This window comes from Phodopus roborovskii, unplaced genomic scaffold, assembly GCF_943737965.1.
Source record: "Phodopus roborovskii unplaced genomic scaffold, PHOROB, whole genome shotgun sequence".
Taxonomy (NCBI): domain Eukaryota; kingdom Metazoa; phylum Chordata; class Mammalia; order Rodentia; family Cricetidae; genus Phodopus; species Phodopus roborovskii.
The window spans coordinates 18,917,424-18,941,909 of NW_026126447.1; the positions used below are offsets into that span (position 1 = coordinate 18,917,424).

The window sequence follows — 24,486 nt, forward strand, 5'->3', positions numbered from 1 at the left end:
AAGAAATAAAAGCAAAAATTGTGGGTCCACAATTCCAAGTCAATATCTCAGAGATACATTGCACATTGGTGCTCCTTGTAGCACTGTTTACAGTAGCTAAGTTGTGGGCCAGCCTAAGCACCCAACATTAGAGAACTGAGTAGACAAATGTGGTTTGTGTGTACACGGACTGTTTTCCATTCTTAAGAATGAAGCTATGCTATTGGCAGGAACATAGAAGAAATGAGATAATATTAAGTAACTTAGGCCAGTATTAGACAGATATATGTTTTTATTCATTTGTGGCTCTGTATTTTATATATGTATATGTTTGTGATATGTATATAGAAGTAAAACTATCAGGGGGACAAAGGGGACTGACAAGAGAAGGGAGCAGTAATAATGGAGGGGGATTTATGAAAGGGCTATGCTGAACATATATACTTAGAGGAAAATGTTTTAAAAATCAGAAAAATTGTTTGGTCACTCCCACAAGTTATCCTTTTGCTTGTCTTGATGAATTTTGTTGTATTTATTGGCTGCTGTCTCTTGGAGGCTTGCTCTTTTCTGATTATAGGAGAATAATCTTTTCCATTTAAAAAAAGAAAAGAAACTGAAAAATAAACAAAGAACATACTATTGTAGTACTAAGGAGTATATTCAAGAGTAGCAATAACAAATTAGTGAAGAGCCATTTAATGAATAAATTGACTTGAAAAAAGTATTGTGACACTGATAATAAGTAAACTGTCAAGATAAAACTGTCATATACAATCTAACTCAACTGAAGGTAGATTCAGTCAGGCTGAAGCACTTATTCAATACAGAAACAAACTAAAATGATAGATGCTATGTGTACTAAAATGTGTCATACATAATTAGTATGTAATGATTGGTAATCATAGAAAAATATGTGTTCAGTTACTAAACTATACACACAAAATGCAGTTGGTTATTTTCTCCTAAGTTATCTTCTTTGTAGTATTTTTGATTTAAATTTAATCACAGATCAAGAAAAAAAATCAGTAAAATATAGCTATCACTTCTTTATTAATAAAAGTCCACAGCATAGAAGAAATAAGGTAAGTTTTAATGACATTCACCATTGGTACTGTTAGGATAGTGCAAAAGTTGACATGTTCAATTCAAGAGTGAGGTTGTTTGCTTCATCTGGCTAAATGCAGTTTGCACTAACACTTTTCTATATTCACTCTTACATTTGGGAGACAATAAAATATATTATGTAATTAAATAATGTAAAAATACAACCTACTGAATGCCAAATGACTTTATATTTAATACCAAATAAGAGCAAATTTTAACACTAGGTTAGGATGGTTACTACTTGTATTTTGCTATTTAGTATTTCAAATAAATCTAGTGGAAATAAAATTAGAAATGCTAAACCAACATTCACAATTTATCAAAAACAAATGTAATCATTAAATGTTAAAATAGAAAAAAATCAGAAAAATTATAATTATAAAAATTAAAAATATATTATTTTAAAAATAATGTTTCAATAACTAAAATGAGAATATAAAAGAATAATAAGAATGATTAACAATAAAAGTTGCATAATAAATTAGGTTAATTATTTAATGGAATGTTGGAACTTAGAAAATAATAACCCAAACTCGTGACATTTCAGAATGAGGTTGAATCTTTGTGTGTAGTCTAGGCTGACTTGGAACCCAGAATCTTTCTTCTCCCCCACAAAGTCCTGAGCACCCTATAGTCCAGCTATAATGAGTGATTTGAAATAAGGGAAACGGGAACCTTTGGCAGCCTTAGAACCTAGTGATGTCTGACCTTCCTTTGCATATAGCTATCAAGCTCAGTGCCATGTGGATTACCTTATCTGACTTGGACCCCCCTCTCTAAAATCTCATTAACCAAGGATGGCTCATAAAAAAGCAGGCATACAGGTATTTGACAATTCTCCTTAAAGACAGCATCTGTTCTAATGACTCCAGGACACAGAAAGACAACCTTCAGTGTGACTGCAATTTCTGTGTTTACCTCTGTCCCCGGTCATAGTCTGTCCCTCAAGCCCACTCAGTTCCCCTAAAGATCATATTCTACCCCTAAAAATGTTTTCACTTCCCTGCTCTGTCTTCCTTTTCCTCTTGCTGAGGGTGCTGAAGCTTGAACCCTCTGACCCTTCTGCAGTTTTCAGAGTTTGTGTGGTATTCATTTTCCTCTACAAATTTCCACTTATTTCAGTTCACTTTGACTCCAAGAAAAAGGGAGAAAACACCTTTCTTTACCTGCATAGTAAACTTAGAAGATTAAAAGGAAAAGAAACAAAAACTAAAATAAAACATTTTTTTTCTTTTTCTTTTCTTTTTTTTTTTTTTTAGATATAAAGCTGTAGTCCAGTTACTTGTTTCTTATCAGCTAGCTCTGTCTTAATTATTAGCCCATTTCTATTAATCTAAGTATTTCCACGTGGTCTTATCTTACCAGAGAGAGGGGCTGGTGTTCTCTCTATCCTCCATCTTGGATCTCCTCCCTCCTACTTCCTCTCTCCTCCTAGTCCCCTAGTCTTGCCTATCTTGCTTTCCTATTGGCCAACAGTGCTTTATTCATTAACCAATGAGAGAAACATATTTACAGAATGACATCTCCCATCATCTCTCTTCTGTCTAAAATAAAAAGAAGGGTTTAACCTTACCATAGAAAAAATGTATAACAAAACAGTTATCAAATAAGAACCACAGTTAACAATATTTAGTCCATTAACATTTAGCAAGATTTAAGAAAATATTTCATCATCTATTCTATCTTTGTGAGTCTGAAATCCTATATGTAACTTATCTTTAATCCTAACTAAAGAAAACTATAACCATAACTATCTGTCTTCAACTCCTTCAAAGACCACAGAAGGATAATAATAAACTCTAGAAATGACAGAGACAACTCACTGCCTCCTCAGTCACCTGAAGTTCTTCTGTAATCTTCCATCTTCAGCCCATAGGCCATAGTTTGTCTGGCAGACTCCTCAGCAAAGCAGGAAACTTTAAACTGTCCATCTGTATTGGCAGTTTGTCCGTCACTTTTCTCTGTGTCCTTCAGACTGTCTGGCAGACTCTTCTATGAAGCAGGAACCATGTAGAAATGTCAGTCTTGTATCAGCAGTCACTTTGCTGTGAGTCCTGCATGTCCAGTTCATACAGCATAAAGTCAAACAGTCCAGGCAAGAGCAATATCTTGCCTAAATGGCTAGTCTTGCCATATTGAAAGCAAATTCCATAACGTGTTTCCTCAAGGTCCATCTTTCTTTCTGATGCATGTGGTGTTGCCAGGAACAGTTGTGCCTCACTGTTAAGAAAAATGCTAAACCATTTTAAATGTCATATTATGTAGGTATTTGAAAGGTTGAAGAATACCTATCCATCTCAAATACATCTCTGTGTATCTTGAAAACCTAACTAACTTAACACTAAGTTTTGAATATCATAGGTATCTATCTATAATCTGTATTAAATTATATATTACATTTTTAAATGAGCTATATAAACACAATACCTAAACAAAAGAAGAAATATACACATCACAAATTGACCTTAAATTGTATCAATAAATGAAAATCCATTTTAAAACAAAGTATTCATCTCTATGCCATAATCCCCATTTTACCTTTAAAAGAATTGGTTGTGATGATTAACTATTTATAACCAAGCCCATTTAAATGACAACAAACATTTATAAACAATATTTGGGAATTTGGGTGTTGTTCTTTCCAAACTGCTTCCTGTTGATAGGAGGCGCTGTCATTGGGGATCCGAAGAAGATGCAGAAATCCTGGCTGTAATCTGTAAGGTTGCCTTGTCCCAACTGTTTTGAATGTTGGATCACCTGGGACTCTGTTTTAGGGGGTCTTGTTTGATCAAACTGCATTAGGCTAGAAGGAATCCTCAGCTTTTCATTTTCTGTGGAAACAAAATTAGAAATCCTTTTCCCCAGTAACTTGTCCTTAGACTTAAATTTTGAAGTCAAAGCATTATTTTTTTTCTCAAACTGATAAATTTTATTTTCTCAGGGGAGGCTTATATAGGACCATGGGCAGGATGTGAGTAAGGTTTGAGCATAGCCAGGGCATGGCCACTGGCACATAGGCAGAGTGAGAAGGTCAGTAGAAGGAATGTCCTGAATTGTCTAGCTAACCTGTAATTGGCTGTATATTGCAGCAGGAGAGATAGTCCTGAGCTGGTTAACTACTCTTTAGCTGGCTGTTAAACTGCAACAGGAAAGAGATCCCTAAGCTATTCTTTAACTGGCTGTGAGACCACAAGCCTGTACCTTGGAATGTTCTGCTGAACATTCTGTTTATTTCTTTAAGAGGCAGTAATTTTTCTGCCTGAGAGACCTGAGGTTGTGAGGATGGTGATGGTCCCCAACAGTACCAGGCATGGCATGACTCATTGTGACACTGGTGTCCACTTGCTGTGGGTGAAACTATTCTTCCCATGCTGCTCTATATGAAACACTGACTTCTAGACTAAAGACCTTTGGACTAATATTCAAATATTCTCTACCTGTAATTGCATTGATTTTTATCTATGCCTATTCTACCTTACCCCAAAAAGGAGTTAAGACTATTGTATGTTAAAAGATTAGCATGAAAAGGGAGCTTATTTTTTAAAAGAGATTTTGGTATTTTAACCTGGGGATGCTAACATGTGGAATAACATTAAATTAGTAAAGAAAAACGGTGTGCTTAAGGAAATACAGGCATTTGGGAAATACATTTGGTATTTCAGTGCTTTACTGATTTGTATGTGAGCCTCAGTATATCATTTATTTCTCTGGCTTAATTTGTTGATTTGTGAAATGAACTATTGTGTCATAAATTTTGAAATATGTCAGTGTATCCTTCTGACAATGATGTAGTAAAACTTAAATTCAACAGAAAGCAAAGCTATAGTGATTAAACCAGTCTAAACCTGATTGAACTGGTTTGAAAAGGATAACACTGGTTTGAACTGGATTGAACCAGTTTAAACCAGTCTGAACCAGATCCAACTGGTCTGAACTGGATTAAACATGTCTGTACCAGTCTGAACTTGTCTAAACTCAATCAAACCTGTCTAAACCAGTCTGAACCAGATAGACACAGTTTGATCCAGTCTGAACTGGATAGAGCTGGATAAAACAGCTCTGTACGGATCTGAACCAGATCAAACTGGCCTGAACTGTTTTGAACCAGATACAACCGGTCTAAACCAGTTTCAACCAGACCAAACCTGTCAAAATCGGTCTGAACTGGTTTGAACCGGATAGAACTGGTCTGAGCTGGTCTAAACTGGTCTGAACCAGATAGAACTGGTCTGAACTGGATTTTTAAAATATATAAATTGAATTAATCCAGTAGAATTTCTTTTAACAGTTGTTATTTCCTCAGCAGTCAAACAATTTAAAGATAATAGAACAGCATATAGTATCCAAAGTTCCTCTGTGCTTTCCATCTTTACATGGCTTTTTTTAATATTCTATTTCTTCTACTTCTATTTTTTAATTTTTTGAGACAGGGCTTCTCTGTGTAACTTTTATCTGTCCTGGAATTAACTCTGTTTACCAGGCTTAAATTTAAACGAAATTTTAACAAAGTTAGTATTTAAATGCACGAAAAGAAAAGTAATTTCTGAAAAAGAAAGAACATAAATTTGGAAGAATTTTAACGCTAGTAAAAATTAAAGCATTTAAACCATGTGATAAAATAAATCTCTTATAGAATTAAGCACACTTGCTGACAGAGAGAGAGAGTCCATTGTCTTCACTATGCCCTCTTACCTCAGTTTCCACATCCTGAGATGTTTGAACTGAAATGGCTAAGAGTAAATTCCTTGTTTCACTCCATAGTCTGAGCCTAACTGCTTTAGTGTTTTTATCGAAGATATAAAGGCAAGAAAAACATCTTTCTGGGAGACAGCCACAGGTGAACATACCCAGCTACTCTGTCCTGCCCAGCTATCTGTCCAGTATTCCTTGCATATACCTAGGACCAAACAGGCAGCAAAGAAATTCTTTTAAAAACCATTCTTCAGTGTTTATTTCATTAGCAATATATAGATGTTGTTTGTCCTCTGTGCTAAGTGAATATATTACTATTATTTTATTTTTAAGGACAAATACTTCACTCAGAACTATAGGAGATATTTAAATGACTAGAAGAGATGAATTATATTTGCATATTATGTCTATATTGCTGAAGAGTGCTGTAAATGAATTCAGCACCATGGTGTTAGGGGACTAGAAAAAGAAGCCTGGGAGCTGATAGATTATTATCAAGGTAAAGGTATGTATCCCCCAAGAGGCAAATTCTACCTATTCTAGCTTTTATGATTCTTAGGACAGCGTTCTATTTATTTCATGAGCACAGAAGTTTTAATTGAGTATGTCATGTTTCAAAGACAAAAGAAATGCCTAATTCACTCTAACAAACTTGTTAGTCACTGTTTTTATCAGGAGGATTTCTACTCTACAGAGAATAATATTGTTTTCTCTCCCTTTGTTGATAAATCAAAGTTTTACACTGACCTACAGCAGTCAGGCTTACTTTAAAGTAAAAGTAAGGTAGTACAGATGCATACCCTCTTAGCATTGTGCATTCTTTACTGATCCTTGCTTTGTTCTCTAAGAACATTATACTTAAAAGACAGTTGAAGAATATAGTAAAAAAAAAAAAAAAAGGTAACTTTATCACTGTAACTTATCTGTTAATAAAAACTAGTGAATTATACTATTGGTGAAAAATTTATGACAGTGTGTTTCTTAACTTGGTAAATTACTTGCAGGTTTTTTGCTGCACTGAGAAAGCTGTGTAGTTAGTTGCCAGCCCATGCAGGAGAGATTTGTCAAACAGCTTTGCCCATGAATGTGGGCTTATTTCTTAGGAAGCCACAGTTCATCCAGCTATGAGGCTTTTATGGTTTAATCTGCCCATGCATGGTTTTTCCCTGGAAGGAAAGGTTCCTGCACTGTTACGGTTTCAGTCACTAATTCTGTTACTGTTTGCTTTGTTCAGCCATCACTCTGATCCTCCTGGCAGGGAACAGGATCAGCAGAACAAAACTAGTAGTGGCTGTAGATAAAACGGCACTGAATCCCGCTTTTAAGGTAAAGACAGAATAGTCTACAAAAGAATGAACATGGAAATGAAGGTATAGCATTGTTAACCTGCAGATCTATTGTACCCTTGAAAGTCCCAACACTGCAGGGGAAAAAATGTGACACTACAAAGAGGCATAATTATGTGACAAAAAAAAAAAAAAAAAAAACTTTAGAATCTTTAGAAAGGTCACCATTTATTTCTGGCCAAATACTTGACAATAGACCAGAATATTCATAATTGTAAAACCATAAAACTTTCCTCTTTAAATGACAGTACAGTGTTTTAGCAATATGTGATATACCATAATATGTTATTTATTTGCTTCAGAACAACTCTTTAGATACCATGAAGATGTTGGGGTCAAGAAGAGTACTCCAGAGAAGAATGAGAAAGCAATACCGGAGCAGACATTACAGAAGGTAGTCTAATCTTTAAGATATTGAGCTGAGCAAGTTAAATCTGAATTTTACCATAAAGGATTATATTTTAAAACGAGAGCTCATGAACTTAAACCTTGTGTGAATCCTTAATTTAAATTCATAATTCAAAATCATTGGCTTGCCAAAATGGGGTAAAAAAAATCAATGTTAGAGAAATAAATGTGTAAATGCTTGTGCTTCCTTGGACATAGATTAAAAATATTTTTATAGATGGAGAGGAGAAAAAGGAAAGAAGAAAAGTTAACAAAATTTAGAATATATGTACTCGTTAATTATAAGTAAGCAGTTAAAGTTACAAATGGGTCAGAAAGTTCTGCTCTTCTGCAATAGTCATAAATTGTGCTTTTTAAAAAATTTATAGCTCTGTCACAGTAAAATGGTGATATCTTTATAATTTAAACTTGAAAATATGTGTGACTTATTGACAATAAAAATTTAGCCTATGATTAATGTAGTTTTCTGTGTTTTAATAGAACAGTCTATGTCAACCAGTAGTGACAATACAGCATTTCTGTCATTGATGGTAAAATGCTGCCTTCAAATTGTAGCATTTGTCTCAATTTATTTCTGTTTACAAAATATATTATCAGGTTCAATGAAATTGTTTCAAGTGTATAAACACTGACAGTATTATTGAAAATTCATCTTTTAATATTATACTTACTTATTGATTGTTATCTTGCTGCCCTGGGTTAGTTTGGGATTTTCCTAAAGCATCAGTTCACAAACAAACTGAAAATGTAGACACGTATAAACAATTTTGCTTTACTACCTTTATTTCTTGTAGGTATTTTTCATGAACTACAGCAATTGTTGTACTTCCTATACTTGCCATTGTCCTATAACAAAGGATGTCACACCAGTACTACTGAATGACACATACCAGGTTAACATAATAAGCAAGAGAATGAGACATGCTCATATTCATTCATGTTGAAGAAAAGTGAAAAACGGATGTCATCAATGTACCATCAACTAGATATTTCATACTTTGTATTAATATATCAGCTTTATTTCAAAATAGTATTTTTTCTTTGCTGTTTTATATAGTTTTGTTTGTATAGATTCATAATCTTTGACTATTCCTCTAGAGGAGAAAGGCTAAAAAAAAAAAAAAAACTATGACTTTTTTCCATCTTCCACAAATGTCAACTAACATTATAAATAGAGAAATGTATTTAGGCCCAGAAAAAGAACAGCAATCATTTTCATTGGATTTGAATCAAATTAGCATATTAATTTCTTAATTTCTTACTTTTTAATACTAGAAGTTGTAGCAGTCATTTTTTTTAAAATTTCATGGTTAAATTTAATACTTTAACTAATGATTATTTATATTTATGTGTCATTAAGGATTGAATTTAGGGTTTCATGCATGCTAGGCAAGTTATTTACCAACAATCTATTTTCCCATATATATATATATATATATATATATATATATATTATAGAAAAGTATATAGAGTTTTATACATATAAATATATATGTTTTCCATGTTTTAATAGCATAGTCTATGTCAACCTGTAGTCACAATAAAGCACTATTATTATTGATAGTTAAATGCTGCCTTCAAATTGTAGCATTTGTCTCAATTTACTTCTGTTTACAAAATACATTATCAGGTTCAACAAAATGGTATATGAACATATACATACATACATACATACGGGGTCTTATAAGTTACACAGGCTGGGTTTGAACTCATTCTGTAGATCAGGCTGGTCTTGGGCTTGCAGCTTTCTGTCCTTCATGTCCTGAGTAGCTAGGTTCAAAAGCTTCCAACATTAGACCCATCTGAATTTCTTTCTTGCATGTGTATTCCTATGTGTGTGCTGTGGTGTGCATATGCATACTTGTGTAGATCTCAGACCACCTCAGGAACAATCCACCATTTTCTCTCTCTCTCTCTCTCTCTCTCTCTCTCTCTCTCTCTCTCTCTCTCTCTCTCTCTCTCTCTAAGACAGTGCCTCATAGCCTCATATTGGCTTGGAATTCACTCACCTGTCAAGTAGGTTAGGCTAGCTGGTCAGTGAGGAGCAGAAGTCCACCTGTCCCTGTCTCTCCCCCTCTAGAATATTGTGGCTTCTTGTATGTAAGTTCTGGGGATCAAAATCAGATTGTCATGCTGGAGCTATTTCTCCAGCCCCAAACACATTCCTAAAAGGAATGAATAAAGGGCTCCCATGGCAGCTTTCTCCTATAGTCCATATAATATGTACTGACATGAGCTCTAGGGTGAGTTTAAAATAGAAGGTGTGAATTGGTCTTGGTCAAAGTGTGTTCTGCCCATTATTATGTCAGCTTAGAGCCATCATCAAAGTGGTCCAATAACATGTTAAATTGTTAATCTGTTACTACCTGAGAATGCAGCCTTTTGGCCTCGTGGGTAGCTATCCTCATTTGGATGTGTAGAGTTGTCTGACCCTGTGGCTCTTTGTGGAATTCTAGATGACTCAATAGGCAAGACTAGAGATGGTAACTAATCTCTTTCTTGAGCCAACATACACATGCAAAACAAAGTCGGCTTTCTGCTGTAAATCATCTCACGGGCTCAAATGAAGAGCCAGTGCTTCCTTGCAAAAGCAGTTTTTGAGTTTCTGTTTCAGTTATAAAACTATTTCGAAAAATCACAAAGTGTTATTTTCCAAATAACAACTTTTGCTATTTTTCAAGTTTTAAATCCAAGCTTCCTTCTGTGTTATAATTCTGTCCTTGATGTTTAGACCTACAGCATTTACATCCTATCAGATATTACTTTAAAGATGTGCAAGTGTATGTCTTTCCAATGGCGGTTGATAAGGTTTGGAATGTATTTGACCATAGCTATGTCCTGTAATAGGAGCAATATTTATTGAAATAAATGGAAACATTTTATTTATAAGTAACCTTCAAATTCTTATAATTTTAGATTGTTGAACATTTTGGGGAAGTATTTTACCCCATAAAACAAGGATCACATGAGAATTAAAATGGTACTTTTCCAATTTAGAAATAAATCCATTACAGATTATTTATTTTGTCAACACTTTTTAATGTGTTTTTTAAGTTTTTACTTGAATCTATTTTCTCCATGAACCTATTTTAAGGCTATTTCTATGAACAGTTTATTTCTCTGAAAATCGTTTTTCCACAGTTAGAATGTATAACCAAAGCATCTACAGTCTGTAGCTCACTCACATCCTTACTCCTGTATCATTTTGCATGGGATTTTTACCTTCTTTACCATCTGTCCTTTATTCAGCAGGTGCATTATTGCATTTCTGAATGTATTCACCCACATCTCCCTAGAATTATTTAGAAATTAAGTGCTTTAGATTTATTTTGTCCTTGTACTAAATGTAACTACCTTTCATCAGTTAGAAGTGATAATTAAAAATTAAGTCGATTATGGTTTTACATTTTAAAGGAACAAATTAAACTTCCTTGCTTAGGTCATTGAGTTGGAAAATCGGCTGAAGTCTTTTGAGAAAAAGTCAAGAAAGTTAAAAGAGGGGAATAAAAGATTGAAGAAAGAAAATGATGTACTGAAATCCCATTTAAAACACTATCGAGACGATTCGGAGGTGAGAGAAAGAGAGATAGAGCACCTATTGAAGGTGAGTAAAGATGTAGAAAAGGACAAATGTGAGCTTCAAACAAAAATCACTGAGCTGGAGAGGGAAGTCACTTCCCTGAGGAGACAAGTAGCAGAAGCCAAGGCTTTGAGAAATGACAGTGAAGAGGCTGCGAGTCAAGGGGAGAAACTGCACGGATGTCCCCCAGACAAAGCTAAATCTGAGATAGCCACCACAGATGTGAAAGCCCGGCAGTATGGCTGCAAGACAACCACTACTAAGGTGAAGTTTAAAGCTGCCAAGAAAAAGATCTCTGTGGGTCGCCACCACACTTTTCTCAATCACTCCATCAAGGTTATGAGCCATGTTGAGAACCTCAGCAAGGACGGCTGGGAGGATGTGAGTGAAGGCAGGTAAGGAAGGCTCTCATTAACTTAGCTCTGTGGTGGGGACAGTGTGCATATGTAAAGCACTGGCAAATGGAGATTGAATTTCAACTACTGTCGATTTGGTATTCAGAAAAAATACTGTCAGAGCCTTTGAAATATCTTGGGAGGTCTTGTTCTGAGCTTATTGACTGAAATTTGCATGCAAAATTAGCCACAACTGCATGAGTATTTGAATAGGTGCCAGGAAACCCAAAAGAAGGCAATGCTTGATTTCTTCCAGTGATGCTATTTTCATGCAGTCATGAGGCTTGAAATTGACAGTTTGGCAGGTTGATTTAATTTGCTGGCCCTTTGCATATTCACCACTGACAGCTAAGGATTCCCAGGCAAGCCTACTAAGTCGGTTTAGTTATCTTGTGACATGCCAACCTGGGAGGAGAAACATTTTTCCCCCTTAATTTAGTTAGATAAATTTTGAATGACCCATTTCAGCTTGTTACCAGATGTCTACAAGCTGTTTAACAGCCTTTAAATTAAGAACCATCTTTACTAATTATTTCATGTGAATATTATGGAAAGTCATTGTACAAACTTTAACTGGATGGAAGTTTAAGTTTACTTAAGAGTTGTACACATTTGTATTCTTGAGTCATTTAGCCCCCACTGAATATCAAGATGCTAATACTAGAAGTCTCTACATATCATGATTTCATGGTCTTATGTCTGACTGTATACTCATATATATATATTGAAGCACAAAGGCAAAGGAATGACAGCATATCTTACTTATACCTGTGTAATAAAGAAGTTCATTGTTAGAGTTACTAGCAAGTTGTCCACTTTGCCATGGTATTAAGTTTTCTGCCTTGTTTCATAATGATATACACCTACATTTATTTTCTCTAGTTTTATTTTGTTTAAGCTCTTCTGCGGTATTTTTGAGATAGACTAGAAACATCAGTTTTATTTTAAGATTGTTATCTGGTTCCAGTTTGGGAAGCATTTTAAGTGATTACAAACCAAAGTTCCTAGTCTTTGTACAGATAAAGAAACTAAAAAGTCATGTGAGGCAAGTGAGATAGCTCACTGGGGAAAGATGCCTGTACCAAACCTGTTGACATGATTATCATCCTTAGGATTATTATGACAGGAGAGAACCAACTCCTATGAACTGTCCTCTGCTATGTGTACACACACACACACACACACACAGAGAGAGAGAGAGAGAGAGAGAGAGAGAGACTTTTTACAATACATATTTATGAAGACAAAACCAGAGGATCAAATCTGTATTTTTCCCTTTTTTTTAACCTTATCTCAATTTCTTCTTCCCTAGTCTCAGAAGTAATTGTAAATAAAATAGTGCCCAACTCAAAGTTCACTAAGTATTTATCCATATCTTCAAGGAAAACCAGTATTTAGTGTCAACTGCAGTCTGTACCTCAACAATAGAATACTCCTGCACTTTTCACAATATATTTGTATAGCTTATTTATGTCTGAGTCTATGTACATTGATAAATACATAAAAGTTAGATAATATATTCAGTTTCATTATATCAATGCATGTTCATAAAACAATATATTTTGAAGAAATATCACTATATTTTTTTAATATAAGAATGTCATCTAAGTTGTTCAACAGTGATGTTGTTATACTTCCTACTTGGCAAAATAGTCTCAAAAATCATTTAGCTGCAAAGAATTTTCACACATTAGAAATTATGCAGTGGAACATCACCGATGCTCATGAGAGCCTATTTCTTCTAGTTTTCTATAGTGTGGTACTTAGTTTTTTTTTTTTTTTTTTTTTTTTTTTTTTTTTTTGTCAACTTGACACAGGCTAAGTTACCTAGGAAGAAGAATCCCAGTGGAAGAAATGCTTCTGTCACAATGCTGTGGGCAGGTTGAGTCTGCAGAGCATTATGTTGATTAATGACTGATGTGGGAGGGCCCAGCTCACTGTGGACAGGGTCATATCTGGGTGTGTGGTCCCAGGATGTATAAGAAAGCAGGTTGAGCCAACTATGGGGAGCAAACTAGTAAACAGCATTCCTCCATAGCCTGTGGATGAGTTCCTGGCTCAGGTTCCTGCTCTGACTCTCAGCAAAGGACTGTGGCCTGAGCTCTGTAAGATGAAATAAATCCCTTCTTTCCCATGTTGTTTTTGGTCATGATATTTTATCTCCACAATAGAAACCCTGAGACATAGAGTGTAAGAAGACTATTTAGTACTAAGAAAAATGGAACTTAGTAATAAGTATGTAATATACAGTAACAATATATACTCATCATCTGTTATTTATTTCATACAGTTTATAAGAGCATGTTTATTCTTGTTGATTTTGCATAGTAAAACACACTGACAAAAGGCAGCTCCAGAAAAGAAAGGGGGTATATGGTTAATCCCTCTGGTCACAGATCAACGTTGGGAAATGTTACAGAAAGAACTTCAAGAAATGAAGCAGAGACCTAAGATGTTACAGCTCACTTACAGACTCAATGCCTGCCTAGGATGTAGCTGTCCATGGTAGGCTGGGCCCTTCCCCCCTCCATAATCAACAAACTACCTCACAGACAAAACCACAGGCAGTCTGATGGAGGCAGTTCTTCATTTGAGGTTCCCTCTTCCCAAGTTCCTCTTGGTTGTATCAAGTTGACAGTGTTCATTCTGTAGTAATGAGGAAAGAAAAGCAGACGTTCATAAACCAGGTTCAGAAAGACAAGGACTCGTTTCTAATGTGTAGAATATGGATTGAAATGTAAGAATCTGTCTGTCTGCCTGTATCTATCTATCCCTCTGACAAGAGAGTACAATAGGAAATATGAGGAGCAATGAAGAGGTTTACAGACAGGGAGATGGGAAAACTCTAGAGGATAATGGGAGAAAGACAAAATGTTTTATTTCATTCATGTATGTATTTTTATGTAAGTTATTATTTTCATATGTTAATATATATATTGTGTGTGTTGATGAAGGCAAAAGCAGGACTACATAGAATATATAAGGTAGAAAGGAGGCTAATTAGAGAGTATAAAAAGGGCAAAGAGAAGACAGCAGGAGGGATAAGGTGAAGGTGTGACCTTGTTGAAGGCAGTGTCAGTGAGAGTGGGCATTTGCGGCTTCAAAAGCCTTTGACATTCCCAGTTAACATTCTCATAGCCCCCCCCCTCGTGATTGTTGTCTCAACATGTAAGCTTTCGGCTACTGTTCCAGCACCATATTGCCTGCTGTTCCCTGCCACTAACTCCCCACTGTGATAGCCATGGCCTCAGCCTCTGAACTGCAAGCAAGTCCCCAGTTAAATGCTTTCTTTCGTCAGTTGTCTTCGTCATGGTGTTTCCTCATAGCAACAGAAAAATAGTTAAAATGCCTTTAAATGTATCTTTTCATATATATATATATATATATATATATGCATGCATGTATGTATGTATGTATATCTATAATTTTTTCTTATTTTACGTATCAATCCCAGTTTCCTCTCCCTCCCATGCCTCTAAACCCCTCTCATCCCACCCAACCCCACCCCACCCCCACTCCACATGTAGGGTGATGCCTTCCAGGAGTGATCATCAAAATCTGTCAAGTCATTTGGAGTAGGGACTAGGCACTCTGTCCTGCTTCTAGGCTAAGGGAGTATTCCTCCCTGGGAATGTGCACCAGGGTTACATCCTGGTTCCACTGTCAGAGGTCCCTTAGACTACCCAGGCCTTCTAACTGAGATTCATGTTCAGGGAGTCCGAGCTGGTAATGTATCTTTTCTTTAATAATACTAAACAAGGCTCTATGATCTCTTCTTAACTGTAATGAAAGTCTGGTGTGTGAATAATAGCTGTTGGTGCTGGAGGACTGCTGTCAGCTTCCATGTTTTATTGTCTCTCTCAACAGGTTTGTGAGAGTTAATCTTATGCATTAACTTGGAGGGTGTGCTTAGGTGCGGTTAACTTTGAATGAGCACTAGATCATACATCCTGTTTTCTAGGATGGAAATGGGTCAGATCCACACAGATTGATAACTGAGTAGAATACAAGGAGATGATCTGTGGCGTGTTCTTCAGTTAGCAGCTGTTTTCCATTAAAACACTTGATAAAGCTTGAAAGCAGAGAAGATTTTTTTTAAGTATTTTGATACATTATCTCCTGCATGACAGACTGATTTCAAAATCCCGATCTTCCTGCCTCTTCCTCCCAAGTGCTCAGATTTTTATTAGTTCGTGCAAATTCCTCATAAAAATTAAGGATAGAAATTAACAACAGGAAACAGGGGGGAATTAATTCTGTAGAGTCTTCTTTAGCTTTCCAACTGTTCTAACAGCTCTCCTGGAATGCTGCCTGCAGGTCTTCAGGCTGAACTGGGTCATTAATCCCTGAAACACAGTGTATGCCTGCCGTTTTTGGAATACAGTTACACCATTGGCACTTCTGGATCTCCAGTCTACTGGCCTACATGCAGATTTTGTATTTTCTGGACTCCATAATAACATGATCTAACTCCTGAAAATATATACTTGTACACACTTATCCTGTAGCCTCTAAAAATATACTGTCCAAAGCCCATCATTCCCCTCAAAAAGAAGTTTGAAATTAAGTACTGAGAGATTAAATTACATGAATTGTTCTTCATATATCAAAAACTTGGAAGACTAGTGATAAGGAACTTCATGGGAGTTAGTTAGATGGACCTTTTGAACAGGATCAATGCCTACGCGCGTGTGCAGAGTGACCCACCATGTGGCCATTTTGCTTCCTGTAATGAACAGACTAGCTAGCTGTGGCAGTAGAGGCCACACATTTGCATGAATCAAAGACAATTGGCTTCTCACTACGACCCACCCTGCTACTGGTACCATTTAATATTAAACAGAAGCCAATTCCATGCCCCCACTGTGGCACAGTTCTCCAGAGGAGCTAGCCAGCCCCTTAGCTTCCGGGTGATTACAGTGGACCTCTTCAATCGTAAGTGGCATCAAGTTGTTTTCTGATAACAGCTAATTGTTTTGTGCATGCTTTTTCCTTTGGACTTTTATAAATGTCACATCTTTGGACTTGCATATATATTTCTATTATATCTTATATAACAATTCCACAGAGTTGAAGACACATTTACTAGGAAAGAATATATGATAATAAACTTTATCAGGGAATTCTCTGGTCTTACCACATTATACAGTAAAAACAGACTATTTGGAACAGTGGATAGTCTGTTTTGGGCTTAGTTATGGCATCAGCTGTAGGAAGCAGCTGTAATATTTCTATAATATTTCTATTTATTTCATTGCTAGCAATGCAAGGTTTCAAGAATAAATCTTACAAGTTAAAGTTGTCCTCTGTCACCTTTTAACTAAATAACTCATTGTAGATTTTGCTTCTCATCATTATAACATTGAGCTTAGTAGTTTGAGGATTATAATGGTTTATCTTGGTTGTCAGCCTGACATGTGGCAGTGGGGACCTCAGCTGAGGAACTGCCTCTACCACATTAGCTTGTGGGCATGTCTTTGAGGCATTTTATTGATTTCTAATTGTTATAAAAGGCCTCATCCCACTGTGGGTGGTACTATCCTTGGACAGGCGGCCCTTGGTTACAAAAGGAAGGTAACTGAATGGGAGCCTGGGAGCAGGCCTGTAATCAGGAGTCCTCCATGGTCTGGGGTCTAGGCTCCTTCTTTGAGTTCCAGCCCAGCTTCCCTCAATAATGGACAGTTACCAATAACCTGAAACAAATGTTTCCCTCCCTAGATTGCTATTGGTCATCCTGTTTTTCCCAACAACAGGAAAACACGGATTCTATTACTCAAGGCAGAATAACTTTCCCTTGGGAAACCCACTGCTTTTTGTGGAGTCAGTAGCTAGGACTGTTTCCACTTAGCTCCTCAGTCTACTGTATTAACAGTCAGCAGAGGGAGGCACCATATTAGTCACATCTATTACCCTAATTGAGGTGGAATTAGAATCATGTCTGGAAATGAGAAGTCTGGCTGTACCTATCACTACTCTTGTGTCTGGCTGATTCTGTTGCCCTTGACAGCAATATCTCAAAGCATTCTTTATTCTTTATTTCCATCTTTTTTAAACCCATCACTTTTCTAGAACCTTTTATTTTTCTATATTGCTGAGTACAAAGGACAACTTTCAATCCTTGCCTCCTTTGACTTATCAGCACCTTTTGATGGAGTTAATTTCCACACTTTCCCATTCTCTGCTTTGTATGTGGTAATCACTGACACAGACAGTTTCTTCAATATTTTTCCAGTGGCTTTTATTACCTTATATCATACTGCATAACCTTTCAAATGTATTGTGTTTTGTATCTGCTTTCTCCTGTATGGGCATTTAGAATGGACATACCAGAGAGACTTACATAATTTTAGCCTTTAGAAGTTCTAACAATTACTGGACAGTTATTAGGGTGTGAATTTGAATTCTTGTCATGTTATCAGCATAAGCTAGAGCATGTTCTTGAGAGGTCAAGGCAGTAAAGCATCTGAAGATCATTTCCATTTGGAAAATTAGAACAAGCCATGAGTTTTTTTTTTTTTTCCTAAAGATGTCTCAATGAGTATGTGTCTGTGTAAAAATGGTTAAAATATATCCATGCGAAAGTTACTTTTATGTCCTCCTCAACTTTACAACTTCTGTTTCTTTGTTTTAAAAATAATGTTTATTGGTCGGTTTTTATTCTACATGGCATTGCGTTATATTTTCGTACAAGTCTCTGATGTGCTCTGAACATATTCCACCCATTCTCTCCCACACTCTCTGTTGTTTTCCTAAATAGTTTCACTCCTACTGTTTTAGTGACTGTGCCATTGCTGTGAAGAGACACTATGACCAGAATAACTATTATAAAGGAAAGCATTTAATCAGAGCCTTGCTTAAAATTTCAGAGGCTTAGTCCACTATCATCATGGCAGGGAGTATGGCAATGTACAGGCAGGCATGGTACTGTATTAGAAGCTGAGAAGTTTACATTCCAATCCTCTGGCAGCAGGCAGAGAGAGAGAGAGAGAGAGAGAGAGAGAGAGAGAGAGAGAGACTGGGCTTGGCATGGGCTTCGAATCCTCAAAGTCCACCTTCAGTGACACACTTCCTTCAGCAAGACCACACCTACTCCAACAAGGCCACCTCTCCTAATAGTTATCTGCTACCTGGTGACTAAGCATTCACATGTATGAGCCTATGTGAACCATTCTTGTTCAAATGACATCTATTTTCTACACAGACTTATAAAAACACATCATGTCAGATGTGCTTTTATACATCTGTATAGAACCTTATTTGTGAATAAGAGAAAACATGAGATTTGTCTTTCTGAGAATAACTTTATCACTTAGTGATTATCCCCAGTTGCATCCATTTTCTTTCAAACACTGAAAGTTCATTCTTCCTGGAGGAAAATAATTCCACTGTGTTCTTTATATCACATACATCATCTTCATCCATCCCTGTGTTGATGCATCCATCACTTAGCTATTGTGAGTAATGTTGCGGTAACATTATGCAAGTATCTCTTGTATACTGACTTAAAGTCCTTTGGGTAAGTAACCAAGAGTGGTCTAGCTGAATCACATGGGAAATCTAGTTTTAGTTTTTGAACTTTTATGCTGATTTCTACAGTGGTTGCTCTGATATTCATTCTCAGGGCTTTATATGAGTTCTCTTTTGTTGACTTCCTTGCCAGAATTTGTTGTTGTTCGTTTTTGGAATGACTTCCATTCTGTCTAGAGTGAGATGACTTCTTAATATAGTTCTAATTTACATGTCTGTAAAGGCTAGTAAATGACCTTCAAAATGTCTAATCTCTTCATGGCTTAATTTGTTTTTCTCTTGAACACATCACTACTAGTGTACTGTGTATCTTACTTGTCTTTCTTTGGTTCTGTCTTCCAAATCACTGGGATGACACAAGTTACAAGAAGGCAATGTTTTCAGATTGTTTCTCCCTATTTTATTTACTTACCACTTTAATCCTTACATTACAAAAGTTCTCGGTTCATAGTGGATATACTATTTCAATCATAAGGAAGGAAACTGTAGCCCACAGTAGAAGCCCAAGAGATAAAAATATGTATACCTAATGGGAAATGTTTTTCTGTTTAAAAAAATTAAGCACAGTGTGTCTTGGCATAGAAACTCTGACAGTGAGGCAGCGTGTGCTTCCTGAGCTGGCTCTCCACAGAATGCTACAGAAGTGTTAGATGGCTTTGATGCCAGGTATCTAGTTTCCTGATGAAATTGTTCAAATCTGTAAATACGCCTAAATGGATTTTAATATTGAGAACCAATGATGCTTACATTAGATTTGCAGTTTTGTATATGGTGTATGGTATAATACCATTTGGCTATCAAGTTTAGAGATGTGCATATGCGAGTGTGTCTTGTTGAGGTTTGTAGCCTCATTTCTCCCCCCACCCCCTTTTTTTTATTTTTTAAAGCAGTGATGATTCTGAAACACAAACCTCTCAAAATTTGGGAACAATTATTGTGGAAACATCCCAGAAAATAAGCCCTATAGAAGACAATGGAGACCAGAAAGAAATTGATCAAACAGAAGACAGCTACGTTCAGCAAAGGGAAATGCAGACATACTCACATGAGGACAGCAAGGCCCTGAAGGTGTGATAGCGCTTACTGTAGTTCTACACTATGTCCTCAGCTTTGTCTCTGTGTAACTTAAATCAATACATTGCACCACTGATTGAATTTGAATCCCTAAAAATTATGTCTTCTTGAAAATAGTAAAAACACTTTTTAATCATTTTCAAAACAGTTTGCTATATGCAAAATAAAACTGAAATACTCACCAATTTTATAAATATTAAATTATTCTTATCTCTCAGACAAAGGAAAGAATGAAAAAACTAATAATATGCTCGTAATTGTTTTTAAGAATGTGAAATAGAACGAAGAAATGTATACCTTTTTGTTGGTGCATAGTACTTGATAGACTGTTGTTTAGTTGTAATTATACATGTGTAGCCTAATGAGTGTGTAAACTGAAGAAATTCAAGTTCTCATTGACATTGAAAGCAAATGTAAACACTTTTGATTAAATCTATGAATGATTTTAGCAGGAAATAAATAACCAAATTGTAGCCAGTGTGTTTGGGAAATATTAGACTCTCTCATCAACTCCTGGAATAACCATTATCTTGACTTTAATTCAGTCACTTCTGTTGCTAGGGTTATGACTAAGTTTTCTCTCTGTAGCTTTATGAAGTAGGTCACGGAGCCTCTAGTACCTGGCTTTTCTTGTTCTCTACTACTCACAGTTCATTCATTTTAAGTCCTGTAAACAGCATTTTGTTGTCTGAATATGTCACACACTGCCAAACATACTTTTGGAATTTGAGAGGCTTCCTTTCAGAATTTCCGCAAATAATGTTGCAATAAATATTCTTGTATATTCCTTTTGTTGCATAAATATGGACATTTCTGTAGTAAATTTGAGGTTGGCACTTTTACTTTCTTAAGTTTGGGGCCACTTTTCTGTACACCCCAGGTGGTAATGAAAATCTCATCACTTAGTATATTAGGCTTTCTCATTTCAGCCACTTCTGTATGTTTGAGATTCATCACGGAAGGTTTTCTGTGATTACCAAGATACTGAGTCTTTTCTTTGTGTTTTTTGACCATTTGTAATTCTTTACTAAACTGCCTTTTCATGTCTGTCTATTTTATAAGCAAATTATCTTTATTTTATTATATATAGAATATACCAGGTGAGGAACTATAATATTTTCCAAACAGACAAACATATACATATATATGATGTGTGTGTGTGTGTGTGTGTGTATGTATGAGATATCTTTTCCTATACTTTTTGTCGTACTAGATGGTACCTATAAATAAGATAATATATTAATTCTAATATGATCCGATTTATCTATTTTTCCATTATATAGGTAGGAAAATTGATATATACTAAAATAAACTTCTCTGAAATTTGAAGGAAAAGTAAAAATATCAGATGGGAACCTCAGGTCTTGTGGTTCAACATAGCGTTGAATAATCTGAGTTCCCTGACACTGAGTTCCCTTAGACACTGAGAGACCTGAAACCCGTAAACTAATAATAGAGACAATACAAGCCCCTAATTACATCGTGCTCTTTCCAATTGGAGGATGAAGAGAGGGTTAGCATAGCAAGACAGAAAACTTTACGTATTAACTGTCTTATATCAACTAAATACCCTGGAAAGCACAACCTCCAACAATAAAAGCCTATTGGGTACCTTGACTCTCTTGTCATTTATAAGGAGGCAGCTCTCATCTCTCCTCTTCCTATCCGGGTAAGGTATTAGAGGATTCACAGGGAGCCTTGACTCCTTCTTCAGGGCACTGGAGACGACAGAAAGTCCTGAACATCTGTTGTCATCTGAGACATTCCCCTTCTTTCCTAGCAGGGTGATTTCATGAGCCAAGCACAGAGGAGACTTTCATTACTTCATACCTAACAAGCCCCCAAGCCTCCTTGAGTTGTCACACTGGTCAGGTGGAAGCACTAACAAGGCTCTCTCTGTCTTCCAACTTCAGTAGTAAAGCAGAGGCCCATTGGAGAGCCTGAACTTCCACCCAGCAAAGCAGTAATGATGTGCCCCTCTTCAACTATGGTGTCTCTAGTGACTGGACTTCCATCCCCAACTTGTATAATTGATGCTGTGCCTCTTGTCTCAACCAAGTAATGTCCAAACAAGCAAAATGCAAATAATATCAAAGTCTTCACACACAACACAGCCATTTAGTAATGCAACTGGGCATTACTCAACATATTAAGAACCCATGATGCTGCCCCTTGAATAAGAAAAATCAGTCAACAAAAGACAAAGACTGACAGTAGATATGGAATTATATGATACATGTGATATTCACTTTAAATGAAATGTCACTGTTAAGTGCTTCAGTGAGTAATTATGGACAGGTTACAACATGAAAAAACAAAACAAAACAAAAAACAGGGGCCTGTTAATAAAGAATCTCAGCAAAGAAGTAAAAATGTTGAAAAGCCAAATAAAAATGGCAAAACTGAAAAATATGTATAAATCCTTATCCCCCCAAATTGGTTCTGTTATCAAATGGGATGATAGAGGGCAGGAAGGTTTCTTATCCACGTAATAAAATGCTGAGTGTAGAAGTGAATTTGCTTAATTTTTAGCAACTGATCATTGATAAAGATGAAAAGAATATTTCAATTAAGGAATGGTAGTCTTTTTGACAAATAGCAGTATCAGTTGGCTATTCCCATGCAAACAAAAAACAAAAAGGATTATATACCTAAACCTCAAATTTTATGTGTAAGTTAGCTTACACATAACATATAAAAATGTGACATTTAGGTTATAAAACTTGTAGAAGGAAAGGTAAGAGAAAATTCTTCAGAACCTACTGTTTAATGAATAAAGAAGTTTTAGATCCGATACCAGTCCAAGATTCATAAGGCAGATTGCATTAAAATTTACAAATTTTGCAAAGCAAAATTCTTACTTGGAAGGTGAGACAGGATGGCTGGTGCCAAGTATCTGATAAAAGTTTCACATGTTGAGTCGGATAAAGAATTCTCAAAGTCTAGCTGTAAAAGATACAGCAGTCCAATTGAGAGTGGGCAAGGCATGAATAGACAGACAGTTCACCTGAAAAGATACCTGAGTGGCAAATAAGTACAAAAAGTTGTTGATCATCACTAACCTTTCAGGAAATCCAGGTTAAGATCACAAATGGCAGCTCGATGAAAATAATGGCAATCCAAATGCAGAGAAAATGGAGCTCAGGCTTTGCTGGTGTGATTTTGGAATGCAATAATGTAGCATTTCAGAAAATACTTCAGTAGTTTCCAAAAACTAATACCATTCATACCAAACTGTAACTACCCAGTTGTTAGACTCGTGTATATTAATCCCAGGGAAATAAACAGTGTTTACCAGATCGGGGGACTAGGTAGGAAGTCTCCGGAAGAGACACAGAAAAAAAGTCTGGGAATGATACCACACTAGACACCCCCATTCAGCTCCCTGAAGCCAGGCTGGCTTGGAGCTCCTCATGTGAGCCTTGCTAGTCTTCAGCTTGAGGTGATCTTGCCTAGGTCTCCCAAATATGAGCCAAGTGTCCCAGTAGGAAAGCAAAGTATGCTGTTGTCACCATTTCAACTTCATTTGCCCTTAGCTTCTCACATCTACATTCAAACAGAACAGGAGAAGCATCTAAACAAATCTCCCAGACTGCTGGAGATGGCTTCATTAAATACCCATGCTTTATTGCTCTTATTTTATTTACTCCTACTTTTTAAAACTGTCCTTAGGTTATATTCTACTTCTTCTGAGTTAATTTTGTGTCTATATCTTCTACCTGATAGTTCAACTTCAAATTTATTGTACATTTATATTAAAATATAAATTCAGTTTGATTTCTGAGGCTATAATTGAGGAGTCAGTTATAGAATTTTGTTGTCTACACATTTTACCTACATAACTACAAGTGGCATATGAATTTGACAGTGTCATTGAGAAGTAACCAATTTTTTTCTGGAACTTTCAAAATTAGGATATTTCTCATTGTAAGAATACCAAGAAAATGAGTTTTCAAAAGAAGAGTGGAAGCATGCAGAAGACTTTTCATACAGTGATTCCTGTCAGAGGTAAGAGTATAATAAGAAGCTAGCACAGTGTCTTTACAAATGTGATCTGATTCTATAAATTATGAACAATATTATTTTTATTTAGTTAACAGAGAAAAATGCAAAAATATACCTGCCCAGAAATCCAGTAGCAACACTATTTTATTACGAGAACGGATTGTATCCTTGCAGCAACAAAACAGTTTGCTTCATAATGCCAGGAAAGCAGCAGAGTCTTCTGCTAAGGAGTATAAAGAAGCAAATGAGAAACTCCTCCATCAACAGCAGATATCTGATCAGCGATTTCAGACCAGCAGACAGACGATAAAGGTAAAGAGAACTGTGTTATAACAGATATGTTGAACATATGGGTAGTTTGTTTAAATGTGGTTCT

The 24,486-nt window shown here is 36.0% G+C and overlaps 1 protein-coding gene across 1 annotated transcript in view; it reads left to right on the forward strand.

The window, feature by feature from the left end:
* The window catches only part of Cntln (centlein), a 242,082-nt gene that overhangs the window by 157,819 nt on the left and 59,777 nt on the right, over nucleotides 1–24,486 (forward strand). The window contains exons 14-18 of the mRNA XM_051188130.1: nucleotides 7,424–7,515; nucleotides 10,969–11,504; nucleotides 19,922–20,099; nucleotides 24,020–24,113; nucleotides 24,199–24,422. Coding sequence (XP_051044087.1) covers nucleotides 7,424–7,515; nucleotides 10,969–11,504; nucleotides 19,922–20,099; nucleotides 24,020–24,113; nucleotides 24,199–24,422 — 1,124 coding nt within the window. The remainder of the gene's footprint in view (nucleotides 1–7,423; nucleotides 7,516–10,968; nucleotides 11,505–19,921; nucleotides 20,100–24,019; nucleotides 24,114–24,198; nucleotides 24,423–24,486) is intronic.